The sequence below is a fragment of the Neolamprologus brichardi genome, chromosome 20, assembly GCF_056152115.1.
Source record: "Neolamprologus brichardi isolate AB-2024 chromosome 20, ASM5615211v1, whole genome shotgun sequence".
Classification (NCBI taxonomy): Eukaryota; Metazoa; Chordata; class Actinopteri; order Cichliformes; family Cichlidae; genus Neolamprologus; species Neolamprologus brichardi.
This window is the reverse complement of record NC_142123.1, coordinates 11792754-11809136: the sequence shown is the minus strand read 5'-3', so window position 1 is coordinate 11809136 and position 16383 is coordinate 11792754. Positions and strand designations below refer to the sequence as shown.

At 42.8% G+C, this 16383-nt stretch overlaps 1 protein-coding gene across 1 annotated transcript; it reads left to right on the top strand.

Moving 5' to 3' along the window:
- The first annotated feature begins 535 nt into the window (after positions 1 to 535).
- LOC102782405 (transglutaminase 5, like) lies at positions 536 to 11190 on the top strand. The gene is made up of 14 exons (XM_006785285.3): positions 536 to 617; positions 1241 to 1435; positions 1837 to 2079; positions 2173 to 2291; positions 2388 to 2516; positions 2606 to 2783; positions 3245 to 3380; positions 4565 to 4668; positions 4899 to 5138; positions 5303 to 5344; positions 6205 to 6417; positions 6560 to 6720; positions 9549 to 9688; positions 10898 to 11190. Exons 1-14 carry the CDS (start codon positions 536 to 538, stop codon positions 11049 to 11051), a joined length of 2136 nt encoding a protein of 711 aa, XP_006785348.2. The 3' UTR covers positions 11052 to 11190.
- Positions 11191 to 16383: the final 5193 nt, after the last annotated feature.

The window sequence follows — 16383 nt, the reverse complement described above, 5'->3', positions numbered from 1 at the left end:
GTCTATATTTTAAAATACTGAATATTTCATGGAGTACATAGAGTATCATTAATGACTCAGAGGCAAATGCAAATTTCATTAGGGTGATCATTCTGCAGAAGACTTTGGCAGGTTTTAGATGTGTCAGCAAGCGTCACATGAAACCTGTGTCATTTTCTAGAGAAAGTGAATCATAAACTTAATCAAAAACCACACAATTTCTCTGGAAGTTTGAAGTGACATCACTCGAATGCTTGACTAGTGAATACTTGAAAAGTTGGAGGGTGTGTCTCCTGCTGGTATGAAGTCTGAAATGTTTTTTGTGTTAGGGTTGTTAACTTTTCTGTAGGTTTTGCACTTTGAGTTAAGAATAAGGACACTGACACAATTTCCTGCTGTGCTTTTGCAATTTGTGATTTGTGTGCAATTTGTTTTTAATGTATGACGTACACTTTGTCAGACACCTGCATAATTAAAATCAGATAAGAAGAAACAAAATGGTGATTGGGTAATCAGAGGTTTGAGATGTTTAGCTTTGCGAAGGGCTACTTAAAGCATGCTTGTCATTCTTCCAGACACTTGCAAGTCTAGCTGTCACACCATGGACAACATGCAGCAGACAATATACAGCATCAATGGTAAGTGCACTCTGCCACTCAGATGTAACTTTAATCTTTTTCTTCTCCATAGGAAGGCGCATGTGTGCGTTTGAGCTGCTTTGAATTTCGCTTAAATGAATTGATTAAATTTCATATGATTTTGCATAAACAGTTTATTTTCCAGCTGAAAGTAATCCAATTAAGTTTTATTCCAGCAGACATTAAGTGCAAAGAGTAAAGAAAATAACACTAATATTCTACCAAGTAATCTGATACATGGAGTTTATGTAATAAATATAAATATTACAGTTGTGAAGCAGAAGAGGATAGTTTTTAACATGAATGAGAGAGGCAGCATCATTTGTTAAGTGATTTAGTTTGTTAAGTAGAAAGAAACAATTTTAAATCATTCATTGCAATATTTTTTCTTGTCCTGTTGTTTATTTTTTGTGTTTTCTAAAGTTCATTTTACCCAGCGGTAATCCAGAAAACCTGTAATTCCTTTAACACTGATTTGTAAATTAAAATTGATGGCTTTGCTGAAATTCATCTCCAAAGCTCCCGTCTTACCTTCTTATCCCCGTCTGTTCTCTAGTTCCTGACAGATCTTTGTCATGTGTACTGTCTTCAGATCAGTATGGGTTGTGCCATCTGTTTTACAGGTACCACTAATGGCCACTGCCGACTAAAGTCCATGAACTTTGAGATTCCCGAAAACAGCATTTCCCATGAAACTCAGGGGCTTAGTAGGAACCGACTTGTGGTTCGACGAGGGAAACCCTTCAAAGTGACGCTAAAGTCTGACAGTTGGCTGTGGAATCCCTGCGCTGAGAGCCTGGTGCTGGAGGTTTGTTTAGGTATCAAAGACTAAGACTGTTCACATTTAAAGCAATACTTCTGATTTATAAATACCACACTCATACTTCTTCAAATGAAAAATTGCACTCAAAAGCATTCAGGAGCACCTTTGCACCAGGGCAGTGCTGATATTAGCAATTAGAAACTGTAGCAGCTGCCAGACAGCAACAGGTCAAAAAGGGGAGAACCACGCCCTTCTGAGGCATTGGGAAGTGTACAGTTCCCAAAGGCAGTGGCGGTCCTAGCCTGTTTGGCGCCCTGGGCGAACACTCCCTCTGCATTTTTTAGAAAAACTAGCTAAGGTAGCCGTAATATATATTTTTTTTTATTACAAATTCAAATTATAAGGTTGAAATGATGCTGCTGTTATCTTTATTTATTTATTTTCTTTACCATACAGGTGGCCTGTCAAAGAGGATCCCAGTTCTGTTCTATGAAGAACAGTCCCACCCCCAGCTCTATGACTGGACAGCTACAATCTACCCAGGGAACATGCATCCCCAGTCAGTCATTATCCACATTTGCGCTCCTGTTCAGTCATCAGTGGCTCTGTATGAACTCCTGGCCCACATAGAGACCAGACGGAGCAGAAAAACTTATGTATTGGGAACATTTGTGCTACTGTGCAACCCTTGGCTGAAAGGGGAGTCCATGTAGCTGCTGCCACTTGCTGTTCTTGTCCACAGTCTGCTGTTATCCTTTTGTAGACGTAATTCCATCTATCACCGCTTTTCAGATGATCCAGTATACATGCCACTGGATGCCCATAAAGAAGAGTACATCAAAAGTGACTATGGGCTAGTGTATATGGGGAGCAGTTTAAATGTTAGCAAGCGTCCATGGTCATTTGGTCTGGTATGTGACCCAGAATCATAGAACAAGTCTGCATAGATCATATATGGTAGCATTATTAGCAGGTAACATGCTAAATTTCCATCCACATGTATGCAGTATGAGCCTGGAGTCCTGGAAGCCTGTCTGAAGCTCCTGGAGTTCAGCCCGCAACACCTCACTGACAAAAACAAAGATTATACATTACGAGCAGACCCTGTCTACCTCAGCCGAGTGGTCTGCGCTATGGTGAGAGACAATATAGTATAATGCTAAGCAATTTTGTCCACAGTAAAAGGAAAAAAGTGAAGTCATTAATGTGATTCTTCCTGCTCTAGATAAACTGTAACGATGACCTGGGTATTCTGGAGGGGAAGTGGCAGGGCAGTTACAAAAATGGTGTGAAGCCTACAGACTGGAGTGGCAGCGCTGACATCCTGCTCCGCTGGGCCTCATCCAAATGCAGACCTGTGCGTTATGGCCAATGTTGGGTTTTTGCATCCGTCCTCTGTACAGGTAGGATGTGTGTTTAGGACGAGATCATTGGTGAAACCTGTGTTTGATTGAGTTATCTCCTGTGCAGAGCTGTTGTTCTACGTCTCATGGAGTTCGAGATTTGTTGACCTAAATCTGTCTTAATTTCTCTACAGTACAGAAGTGATACCAGTATTAGTCTCAAGAATTGTCCAAACAAGTCAGCACAAACCCAAAATCTAAATATATACAGGCAAGTCCACACAGGATGGATTAAAGTTGCTCTTGTGATGCTTAAAATGCTGTAGATTGCCAAAATTCCATCATATGCCCCTCGACTGTTAGATCAATTATTGGATCTATTTTCTTTCTTCGAAGGGACATACCATTTACACTGCATTCCCATGGTAACGTGCCATAGGCATTATGTCAGCATTGCTATGTGATTATTGAAAATATGGTTTTTAAATGATATTAAAGCCTGTTTTTTTTTCTCTCTCCAGTAATGAGAGTTCTAGGGATTCCCTCCAGGGTGGTAACAGTTTTCAATGCAGCTCATGATGGAAATGGCAACATGATAATTGAAGAGTTTTACACGAGAACAGGGGAGAAGTTCGGCGTGTCAAAGGACAGCATTTGGTTGGTGTCACTTGCTCTTAACCATAAATATACAATTTCTTTTTGTAACTGGTTAAATATCTGGTTCTTGCAACCTGCACTCGGTGACTTCTTTAATAGCTACAGGTGTTCACTTTCTTGTTAACTCAAAGATCTAATCAGCTAGTCACATGACAGGACTTAAATGCACATAGGCATGTGTATAGACGTGTTCAACAACTTGTCAAAGTTGAAACCAGGTATCACTCAAACAGTGAAAAAAAGGTGATTTAAGTAATTCTGAATGTGGTATGGTTGTTGAGGTAATAGGAGAATGCTTCAAGGTGGCAGCAAGGCAACAGTAATTCAATTAACCAGTCACTGCTCATAGAAGAACCGACTCTCAACAGCAGCAGAAGAGTGCACTTGTCAGCAGAGAACAAGAAACTAAGGATACAATTCACACCGGAATAATACACATAAGAAATATTGGAAAAATGTTTTCTAGTTTGATGATTCTCAATTTCTTCTACAAGAGTTGGATGGTAGGGTCAGGATTTGTCATAAAACATCATGACTGGAAGGATTCATTCTGCCTCGTATCAATGGTTCAGGTTGCTGATGGTGGTGTAATGGTTGGTGGATCCTTTCTTGGAAACTTTGGGTACCTTAGTATAAACTGAGCATCATTTAAACACCACAGCCTGCCTGAGTATTGTTGCTGACCAAGTCATCCACTGAGCACAGTGTCCCTATCTTCTGATGGCTGTTTCCAGGAGGATAACACACCATGTCACAAAACTCAGATCATCTCAAAATGGTTTCTTGACCATGACAATGAGTTCATTGTACTCAAACGGCCTCCACTATCACCAGATCTCAATCCAACAGATCACCTTTGGGATGTAGTGTAATGACAAATTTACATTATAGATGAAGCGACAAATCTACAACAACTGAGTGATGCTGGAGTAAAATCTGTGAGGAAGCAGCTTGTTGAATGTGTAACACAAATAAATTAAGGCAGTGCGCAAAGCAAAAGAGGGCCCAACCTGCTACTAGCACAGTGTATCTAATAAAGTGGCTTTCAAAATAATTGTGTAACTTGCTAAAAGGACTTTTTACTACTACAAATATTTTTCTGTTTTGTAAAATTAACCTGACTGTTCTGTATATTAATTGTATATGCACATCATTGGTAGTTATCTCTACTTGACCTCTTGCAGGAACTTCCATGTGTGGGTGGAGTGCTGGATGAGGAGACCAGATCTTGGTGCAGGGTGTGACGGTTGGCAGGTAGTGGACCCAACACCGCAGGAAAAGAGTGAAGGTACATTTAGGCCCCTGCTCCAAATAGCTGTCGAAATGATGCTCTTTATAGATTGTATTGATTTCTTTCTACTTTTTTGAGTAACTAAGTAAATGATTTGAGTTCACCTACCTGATTAAAACTTTATGTTTGACAAAAGAGTGTCTTTCTTGAGGTGGAAAGTGACGAAATAATGCAACAGATATGAAAGATACTGACTGATATTTCTCTGTAAACACATTGATCCTCAGGGATATTTTGCTGTGGACCTTGTCCGGTTGCTGCCATCCAGCACCACTGGTTGGACGCCCGATACGACATCCCATTCGTCCGTGCCTCTGTTGATGCTGATGTCGTAAGGTTAATTGTGCACAATGGACTGGTGGTGGGAAAGACGATGGACACTGAGTGTGTGGGAAAGCTCATCTACACCAAAAGCATCGGATCCGATAAACCAGAGAATCTGACGCTGACATATAAACCTGACAAAAGTAAGAGAATGTGCTCAATCTATCTCTGAGGCTTGTCATAGCAAAACGTTTCTCTTATAATTTTTAAAAAGCTAAAGATCTTCAGCAATTGTTCCTTGAAAAACAGACACTTTCTGTAATGAGAAAAGAAGTACAAGTAGTTTTATTTCTGCTTTTTCTTTCAGGAGGAAACACATCAGTCTGTGCAAGAACACTGCAACACCAAGGTCAGTGTCTGTACCACAGAGCACCCCCAACAACCTTTAAGACTCCCCTTATTGCTATCGGGGGCTAAGCTAAATATTTAACACATTCATGTGTTAACTCTGTCACCGGGCGCTTTGCTAGGTTTTAAAGGCTAGATGTTACAGTGCCTAACGTGGTGCATTCAGTCCTCAGTGCAGGTTCTTCCCAGGTGGGTGCTCCTTCCATGTGGAGCTATTGGGGACAGCTGTCTTCTTAACATGCATGTCTGGCAATCTGGGAGTCAGTATTTTCCCATAGTGAGAGTTGAAACGAATGCTATGAAGGAGAACCTATAATATAAAACCTATAATATATATATATATATATGCGTGTGTGTGTGTGTGTGTATGTATAATATAAACCTGGTTCTCTGAGTAGCATGAGTGAGTGTCTCACCAGGCCACCCACCTTGTTATGGAAGCGAGGAAGAGGTGGACTTGTTCTCAATAACATCTGATGCTATGTCAGCCTATTATATAGGGAGGTCCTTTAATCCTAGGTCCTAAAACTTTACACACTGTAACTTTAATTCTAAAGATAGCAGGCACACTGAAAATTCTGACTTGTGCCAGTGTAAACCCAAAACAGTTAAATTAGTCATAAAAAAGTTGCTTAAGAGTTTAGGGTTGTAAAAATAAACAAAACACATGGCTGATGCTGAGAAAACAGTCTTTTATTGTTGCTCACTATTGCAACATAGTGACTAACAGGGGAGGAATTTCCACACACCTTTAATCATTTAGGGTTTAATCTAGAACGAGCTAGATTGTTCAAGGGCTGAAAATCAAACCAGCACTAGTCGCATATCTTTAACCCGAAACAATGTACATGTTATTACCAGGTACAATGTCACCCAATTTGAACGTGACCCTAAAAATAGTTGGGGTGCCAAAACTGGGTGAGCCCATCCACATATGTGTGACCATCACAAACCAGTGCAAGAACCCCAGGGTTCTGGTGGGACACATCAACGCTCAGGTGAAAGAGTACGACAGCAGCCCGTGTGAGGCCTTCTGGGACGCACAAACAGAGGTGCAGATACAGCCATTTTCAGGTGACTGAATACATTCATGATTCCAGTACATTTACTATTGTACTGCTTATATATAGATTAGTGTTTGATAAACAAAGTAATTAACCTTCCCTTTGATTTGCTTTGTTTCTTCCCTTTCCCATGACGTTTTCCTCATCCCCAGTGACAACACTCAATCACACCATCTCTCATTTTAAATATCAGTCATTCCTGGCTGGTGATGATATTGTGAACTTGGCAGTGGTGCTAAAGGACATGAGGACCAAAGAAACATTTCTGGCTGCTGAAGAGTTCAGCATAAGCCCTCCACAAATAACCATACAGGTACAACAACATCCCCCCTCCTGTCTCTGCAACTCACAAAGTATTATATATGAATTACATAGCACTGTCTTCCTTTCTCTTCCTTCCTCATCTTCCTCACTTTTATCTTTTTCATGGCTGTCAGCTGAATATGACAGGATCAGGTTATTATTGTAATGAAGAACAAAGTCAAAATCACATCAAAAGAGCATCCACAACAACAGTCTCTTTAACATAGTTTGGTGACCTAAATCAAATTACCTTTCACATTATGATGTCAGTCAACTGATAATATGTCGGCCTTGCAGGAAAAGATTCAGCAAACAAATACATTTCTTTTGCTGTTCCCTGATCAACTATATTCATTCACTTTACACCATATATTAAATTCCAAAGCCTATTTAGTGTAATTAATGAGCTTTGTTAGGCTCACCAAAACTAGAAAATAAAGACTCACTTTCTGGTCAAGCATTCAGATGGTGATCCATCCTGCCTTGTCTCAATGGTTCAAGCTGATGTTGGTGTAATGGTGCAGGGGATATTTTCATGAAAAAATCTGCTAGCCTTAGTACCAACTGAGCATTTTATATTAGTTTAAACACCACAGCCTACAGTGTTGCTGACCATGACTATCCTTTTGTGTGAGCACAGTCTACACCATGTCACAAAGCTCAAACAATGTCAAACTGGTTTCTTGAACATAATGATGAGTTCACTGTACTCAAACAGACTCCACGGTCACCAGATCGCAATCCAACAGATCAAGTTTAGGGTGTGTTGATATAAAAAAATTCACATTATGGATGTGTAGCCGACAAATCTACTGCAGCTGTGTGATGCTATCATGTCAACATGGACCAAAACATCTGAGGAATGTTTCCAGTACCTTGGAAACTAACTAATGAAGTAGTTGACGACTGTCAAGATGACATGCTTTCAGTATTCAGTAGACTTTAGATGTTTCTCAATAATCTTTTTCTTTCATTTTCCTATTTACACATTATTTTCATTTTTATCGGCATGTTACGGTATTCAAATTTGGAGTGATACAAGTGTTAGAGTAAAGGTCATGAAGCGTTACGATCACAGGCTCACTAGAAGATGGGCATTGTGCAATGTACATATGAATATATAGAATTATACACTGCTTAAAAAATTAAAGGAACACTTTGAAAACACATCAGATCTCAGTGCTGGATATCTATAGTGACACGGACTGGCCGTGTGTTTGGAAAAGGTGCCACATCATTTTATGGAAAGTGAAAAAAAAATGATACGGTAGGGTAGTCATTTTGATGAAATTTCATAGCGTGGCAGATGGTGTGCTGGGGGGATCTCCTCCCACATATGGACATGGGCTTTACTGAGCTCCTGGACACTCTGAGGTGCAACTTGTTACACCCTTTTATGTCTGTCACATGTGCTCAGGGTGAGCTTGCTCTTATGTGTATTCTATGGCAAATGCCAATCAGGCTCCATGATGCCAGGCAATGAACACAGGGCCCTTTAGAGGTAGAGGATGTCGGGCCCTCAGGCCACTCACTTTGTTTCTGATTATTTGGTCAGACATTCACAGCAGTGTCCTGCTAGAGGTCATTTTTACAGTCTTGGCAGTGCTCGTCCTGTGCCACCTTCCATAAAGGAGCAGACACCGGTCTTGCTGATGGGTTAAGGGCGTTGTACGGCTCTGTCCAGCTCTCCTAGAGTACTTGTCTGTCTCCTGGAATCTCCACCATGATATTGAGCTGGTAGACAAAGCAAGCCGTGTGGCAATGGCATGTATTGATGTGCCATCCTGGAGGAGTTGCACCAGCTGTGCAACCTCTGTGAGTTCCAGGTAGCACCTCATGCTACCATATAACGGCGACTCTGGCCAAATGCAAAACTAGTAAAAAAACAAAACAGAATCAGTGAGGATGGAAAGAATGTCAGTGGCCTCCACTTGTAAAACAGTTCCTGAATTGTCTCACTGTTGTCCCTATTTTACAGCTTTTGTTCATTTCATTAGGACCAAAGCAGCTGAAACAGATTAACCACCCTCTCTGCTACTTAACTAACCGAAAAAATACTGGAGACTTGATGTTTTACTCTGATCAAAAAGTATTAATTCCTTGATTTTTTTCACACAGAGTATAAGTCACTTTGCTAAAGAGCAGATTAGAGCCCAAAATGCTAATGCTAGTAGCATTTTTAGCAGTGTCTGGTGAATCATTTACAAAAGCCAAAAAAATACTGGAGACTTGATGTTTTACTCTGATCAAAAAGTATTAATTCCTTGATTTCTTTCACACAGAGTATAAGTCACTTTGCTAAAGAGCAGATTAGAGCCAAAAATGCTAATGCTAGTAGCATTTTTAGCAGTGTCTGGTGAATCATTTACAAAAGCCAAAAAAAAAAAATACTGGAGACTTGATGTTTTACTCTGATCAAAAAGTATTAATTCCTTGATTTCTTTCACACAGAGTATAAGTCACTTTGCTAAAGAGCAGATTAGAGCCCAAAATGCTAATGCTATTAGCATTTTTAGCAGTGTCTAGTGAATCATTTACACAAGCCAAAAGAAAGGTGGATCCATGTAACTCACTTATAAAACACTGCAAGATAATGTTTGGTGCCAGAGAAGATATTGGTGAAGAATGCTGTGTGAAGAAGAACACCACTAGCATTCAAAACTTTATAAAACACAAGCTTCCACCTCGAACTCATATGAAAACTTCCCACGCTTCTTTAAAAATATCCATATTTATTTTCCTTTTTTTAATTGGGTTAAAAAAACAGTATCTGCCACAATCAGTTTTACAGATATTTTTTTCCCCCTGTGTGCTCTTGTAATTGTGGCTGCTCTGCAGATTGAAGGAGGCAACTCTATCCAGCTGAAGAAGCAGCGCACAGTCCTTGTGTCCTTCACCAACTGCCTCAACACAGCTCTGTATGAAGCTGTGTTGACTGTGCAGGGAGCCGGCTTGCTGGAGGGCAAACAAGTGGCCAAGTAAGTGTGTCAAAAAACACAAAACTATCTTCCCTTCAAATCTGAACTGGGCAGATGTCTGAGGAATGTGGCCTGAGAATACGGTCAGGTATGTTACTGCAACAGTAAAAACAAGTTGCTGTCATATCTGTCGTCCAATTTGGAATATATGTTAGAGCACCATTGCCCACAGGCAATTAATTTACTGTTCCGTTTATTTAATGATGACCTGTTTACATTATCTCACTTTTATAAACGCAAGATTTCTTCATCGAGAAATTAGGTTGCTGAAGGTTCATGGTTGTTGTTTAAGATTACAAGTACTGTAAATCTGTGGCTGATGGTAAGGTGGAATGTCTTGAGGAATGTCGAGAGGTCATAAAGTCTTGAAAAGTCTACAGTTGTGCCACACCTCCTTTAAAAACAGTGTTGTTTCAGTCATCCCAACTAAACACCTAGCCGTCTAATGACTAGCCTGTATTTTCAGGTTTGGCAGTGAGTGTATTTAGCTTCAGCTAATCTGCCTTGTTTTTTTTTTTTACAGTGCTAAATGTAGTTTTAAAAAACCTAAAAACAACATACCTCTTCATAAAACCCATTCAACCACTTTTTTCCTGCATCACACAAAATATACAGGACTCTGTATTTTTTATAACTATCCATAGTTTATTTTTTCCATTTCACTGTTATTATTTTTACACACTGAATTTCACTTGGTTAATTCTTCTTCAGTTTCTTTTTTATGGGCTTCAAGGAAGTGTAAGGTATTGTAAATCTGCATCCATTGGCTTTTTATTTGCACAGACACCCCCGGGAGGAATGAATTAGCTAACAAGGGAAGAGATTATGCAGAAATAATGTATCTTGTTAAGATGTTATACATCAGCATTACTAAGACTGGTTTGGCATTGGCTTTTTGGCTTGATATATAGTGGAGAAGAAGAGTAAGGTCTGTGAGCCAGAAAAAAAAACTCTACCTGGCAAAAGTTTCCTTGAGAAATTGGTAGCATTACTCAAAATTCATCACCCACAACACATGGAGATATTAGGATCATTTTGTACTGTGGGATAGAAAATCCCTCACCAATTTCTCCTTTATTCAGTTTGTACTATTACTACCTGCTTTCGCCTGTGCGAAACATTATTTCTCCGAGCTCTGGAGCTGTACTGCGCGTGTCTTTGTGGGAGGTGAGATGTGAAAAGAATACATTTGTCTGCTCTGTCTCTCAGGATAATTCTCCTGCAGCCAGGCGAGAAGATAGAGAAGAAGGTGTCCATCATGGCTACTTCTCCTGGCACCAAGCTGCTGATGGCCACTTTGTCACACAGCAACAACCCCAACATCATTGCCAGGTGGTACCACAAAGTGTCTGTCACAGCATAATGACCACGACTTCATCAGTGTAAACAAATTAAAAAGTAACATTAAAGTAACACGTTAACCTTTTGTCTATTGAAGAATACAAACGATCTTACATGAAAGAAAAAGTGTGATTTATTGTCATGAGCACAACTTAGATGAAGATGTCTACAGAAGTTTACAGAGTGTGTTGGTTTACTTTGCAGTCACTACTTTAAATATATTCTACTTATTGTCCAATATATTTGTAAAATATATTTATACTGGAAGTGCTGGGCATACAAGTCTGGCCTAAGTCTTCGGTCAGAAAGACTGCAGCAGTCCAGGAGTTTAGTTCACCGTCTTTAATGAAGCTTCACAGAACAACTGGTTACAGCAGGGCTTGCCAGGATAAATCCAACTGTGATACAGCCAGATATGCACTTATAATTGTGGCAGATGCAGTATAGGTGACTATAAGCATGGTTGTCTGGAAACAGAAACAGGTAAAACTATAATTAGCAGGGTCAAATATAACTAAGCAACAATCAGAACACATCATCTACCCAAACACAGCAATATTTTACTATGACCACAAGGGGTCGCCGTAAGACCAGAAGTTGGCTAAATAGCACATATTTTCCCAGTTGCTAGTACTAAGGCAAGAATGTGGCAAGCTAACAACAGCTAAACTAAACAATAAACAACCGAAAAATCCTTTAACCGCGGGATATAGTCATTGGAGGAGATTCTGGCCACTGGTATTAACTTAGTGCTAATTAATTAAATAATTAAATAAACCTACTAACGTGATAGCAGTGTACTGAGGCATACCTTTAGCTTGAACATACACAAACAACTATAACTATTATCATACCAGTTAACCTGTCAAAGGTAATAACACTTACAGTCTCATTAACGCACACGGAATCACACAAACTGCGATACAACTGCCATGCTCTGCTGCTGCTTCGTCTCTCACTCTCCCTCTGCCTGATGCGCACATGATCACTGGTGCGCTTGATTCTTGCCTCTAGACATCCTGAGGCCGAGTCAGCAGGGAATTTGCACAGCCGCCCCCAAATTCACTAAGTGAATTTGCAGAACACAAATGTCCCTGCTGGATAATATACCCCTTCAGGTCTCTGGCATTTTGGGAAGAGTGATGAGTTTAGTCACGGGGCGAATGTATTTAACTCCTTTGATGTCAACCTCAGCTGTGCGTATCTTACCATCATCACTGGAGATTACTTTAGTTACCCGCCCTACTGGCCACAGGGCCCTTGGTAACTGTGGGTCAATCACCATGACCACTCGATCTACTGTGAGATCTGGGGTACTGATGCGCCACTTTTGACGAAGCTGAAGGTTCGGTAGGTAATTGCGAGTGAACTGAACCCAGAAATGGTCGGCAAGCACTTGGCTGTGTCTCCAGCGGCGGGGTCCCAGTAGGTCACTCTTGCTGTACACTGCTTGTGGTAGGGATGCGTCTCTCCGCCCCATAAGCAGAAGGTTAGGAGTAATGGGATCTGGGTCCGCAACGTCCGATGTTACATAACCAAGGGGTTTCGAGTTAAGAATACCCTCCACTTCTACAAGCATAGTCATCAGCACTTCTTCTGGGACAGCTTGGTCTTTCAGGACAACACGCAGGGAAGCTTTGACCGACTTGATTTCCCTCTCCCATGTGCCTCCAAAATGTGGAGCAAGTGGTGGATTGAATTTGAAATCAATACTCTGTTCAGCGAGCTGTTGCTTCAAAACTGGTTCCATGGCAGCAAAATCTTCTCTGAGTTCCCTCTCTCCTCCTCTGAAGTTGGTGCCACGATCACAGAGAATCTCAAAGGGTTTCCCTCTCCTTGCCACAAAGCGCCGAAGAGCAAGCAAGAATGAACCTGTGTTCATGCTGCACAAAAGGTCTAGATGTACGCACCTGGTGGTCAGACATTTAAAGATAATACCCCACCTTTTCTCATGCCTCCGTCCTATTTTTATGGTGTAAGGACCAAAGCAGTCGACTCCAGTGGACCAGTATGGTGGTTTAGTGATGCGTAATCGTGCAGCTGGTAGGTCTGCCATCTGGGGAGTGACTGGTTTGCTGCGCCATTTACAACATTCCACACAGCTGCGTTGATGTCTCTTGATGATCTGTCGACCGCGAAGTATCCAGTAGGTCCTCCTTATCTCTGCAAATATACGGTCGGGACCTGCATGTAACAGACGGTTATCATAGTCCTGCACTAACAGCGTTGTAACAGGGTGGTCTGGTGCAAGAACTATAGGATGGATGGTGTCCTCTTTCAGATTTTCAGCCCTCCGGAGCCGACCTCCAACTCTGATCAACCCTACAGTATGGTCTAATTCAGGTGAAAGCGACAGTAGGCGACTGTTCGGGGTGATCGGTTTACCTGACTGCAATGCAGCCAACTCTGCTGGGAAACTCTCACTTTGTGACCTTTTCAGTAGGGCAATCTCTGCCTCCCTTTGACTGGAGGCAGTCATGGGTGGAGCGGCCGCCCCGTGGAGGGCGTGATATGTGGCATGTACCAGCTCAGTCCAGGATTTGAACTGGGTCAGATCAGGTGTCAGCGGGCTGCTTGTGGAAATGTTGCCACAGAAGATGGTGTCGCGCATCTCTTCCTCCTGCATCGAGCTCACTATGGGGTGCATAGGCCAGCTAGCGGGAGGCTGATGGAGGAATGCTGGGCCATCTGTCCAGCGGTTTGGCTTAGTTAAATCCTTTAAGGATTTCCCACGTGTGATGTCATCAGCAGGATTCTCTTCAGAGGGAACATATCTCCAGCTCTCAGCTCCAACAAGCTCTTGAATCTCTGCTATTCGGGTTCCCACAAACACTTTATACTGCTGGGATTCAGACTGGATCCAGTGAAGGACAGTGGTCGAATCAGTCCACAGAGTAGTTGTCTGTAATGGCAGGGTTAACTCGGTCTGCAGAACTTTGGCTAACTGTGCTCCTGCTAGAGCAGCACAAAGTTCCAGGCGAGGTATTGAAAGCTGCCTTTTGGGTGCCACACGAGATCGGGCCATCACAAATGCCACTTTAACTTCATTGTTGTCAGCCTCTACTCTCAGGTATGCAACCGCACCATAGGCTCTCTCTGAGGCATCACAGAAGATGTGTAGGTTCATGGGGCTCCCAGCCGAGATGCCAGGAGTGTAACACCTTGGCAAGCTGAGGTTTGGCAGGTATGGCAGCTCACTTTCCCATGCTAACCACACGGACAGGAGCTCATCAGCAATCGGCTCATCCCAACCCCTCTCTTTCTTCCAGAGTGCCTGAACTAGAACCTTGGCTCGTGTTGTAAAGGGTATGATATAACCTAATGGGTCATATTGGCTTGCCAGTACTCTGTAAACATATCTCAGGGTTGGTGCAGTACGTGGAATGGCACGGTGCTTGTATCCCAATGTGTCAGAGCTGCAGCACCACAGGAGACCAAGGGAAGACTCTTCTGGATCAGTCTTGCTTGTGGTTAGCCATAAGTCACACTCAGTTGATTTGGCTTCAGTTGGTAGGTGAGAGATAACCTCAGGTGCGTTGCTAGCCCACTGCCTTATCTCAAATCCTCCGCTGGCAAGGAGGGCTCTCATTTTGTCTATCAGGCCTTTCGCCTGAGTCTGAGACTGTAGTGACTGTAAGCAGTTATCAACATAGAATGCATGGAGCACAGAGTGCAGTACTTCTTCATTGTCTTCGCTGTGATCCTTTACATGGCGCTGCAGGGCATATGTAGCACAGCATGGGCTACATGTGGTCCCGAAAGGAAGGACACGCCACTCGTACACGTCTGGGCTGCGCTCCCTCTCCCCATCTCGCCACAAGAAGCGTAGAAGTGGCTGGTCCTCAGGCAGAAGACGCACCTGATGGAACATGCCGCGAATATCTCCACTGATAGCTACAGCATACTCTCTAAATCTCAACAGCACGCCAAGCAGTGTTGACCCAAGAACCGGGCCCGGAAGCAGGTTCTTGTTAAGTGAAGCTTGCCTGTAGTTAAAGGAGCAGTTGAAGACAATTCTGGGCTTGTTGTTGTGGTACACCATGTGGTGCGGGATAAACCATGATTCCACGGAGCTGCTCACCTCATTCATGCTGATCTTTACTACATAACCAGCTTTCTCCAACTTGTGAATTTCCTCATTGTAGACAACAGCTTGATCTGGACTGTTACACAAACGTCGCTCTGTCGCTCTGAGGAGTGCCATCACAGCTGTGGGAGGTGCCCGAAGAACAGGTGCATTCTTCCTTCGCAGCAGTGGAGTAGCATAGCGAGCCACTCCGTCGACGGTGACCCGGACAGTCCCTTGCTCCAGTTGTTCTATGGCTGCTTTATCTTCGCCTGATCGCGTCACCTCCTTGTTGGTGTGGAAGGGTAGGGTGTCCAGCTGCCAGAGTCTCTGGACATGTTGATGCAGCTCATCTGAGGAGGAGGGAGTGGACAAATGCAGACAGCTTCTCTCGTCTGTTGATTGCTGCAAAAAGCTTGCTGGTCCCTGAATCGCCCACCCCAGCATTGTGCACACAGCCACTGGGCCACCAACTGGACCGGTACGCACAGGCTGGGTAGGTATTATCAGGTGAGGGTTATCGGAACCGATAAGTAGCAGGGGCTGGACTTTGTCAAAAGACTGCAGGGATAAGCCTCTCAAGTGTTTGTATCGTTGTGTCAGGAGGTCAGCTGCACGTGATTGCTCTGCCAGAGTTACTTCGGCTGCTGTAAAAGCCTGGTGAATGTCGTATTTCACTCTCCGGTTTGTCATACCTGACACCTGAAAGGACACAGTGGCTCCCTTCAGCTGTACAATTTCTTGTCGAATCGTCCTGAGGGACAGAATCTCTTCTGTTCCATCAAGGCCAAGGTGATGGACGGCAGCAGGTAGTATGATTGTTCTTTCAGAGCCATCATCCAGGACAGCATATGTGTCCAGTGTTTTCTCCCCGTTATGCAACTGCACGGGGACAACCTTTAGCATTACTCGCCCAGAATGGCTGACTTGGTCCAAGAAAACCATGTTGGAGGACGTATTTACAGTCAGGATGCTCTCTGCAGTAGCAACATCATGTAGTATGAGCAGATGTTGTTCTCCACATGTTGCACAGGGCTTCTTCAGAGTGCAGTTGACTGGGGGATGTCCTCTCCCACATTTCCAACATCGTTTTTTCTCTTTTATCCAGGTAGCTCTGGCAGTACTGGTGAGCGTGGCAAAGTCAGCACAGGCATTGAGGTAGTGCTCCTGGTTATTACAATAAGGACAGAAGGGCTTGAAACGGTCCCTCTTCTTCAGGTGTGGTACAGAGGCAGGGCTCGGAGAAAGATTAGCGGGCTTCGATCCCTGCTGACTCCCAAGCAGAATA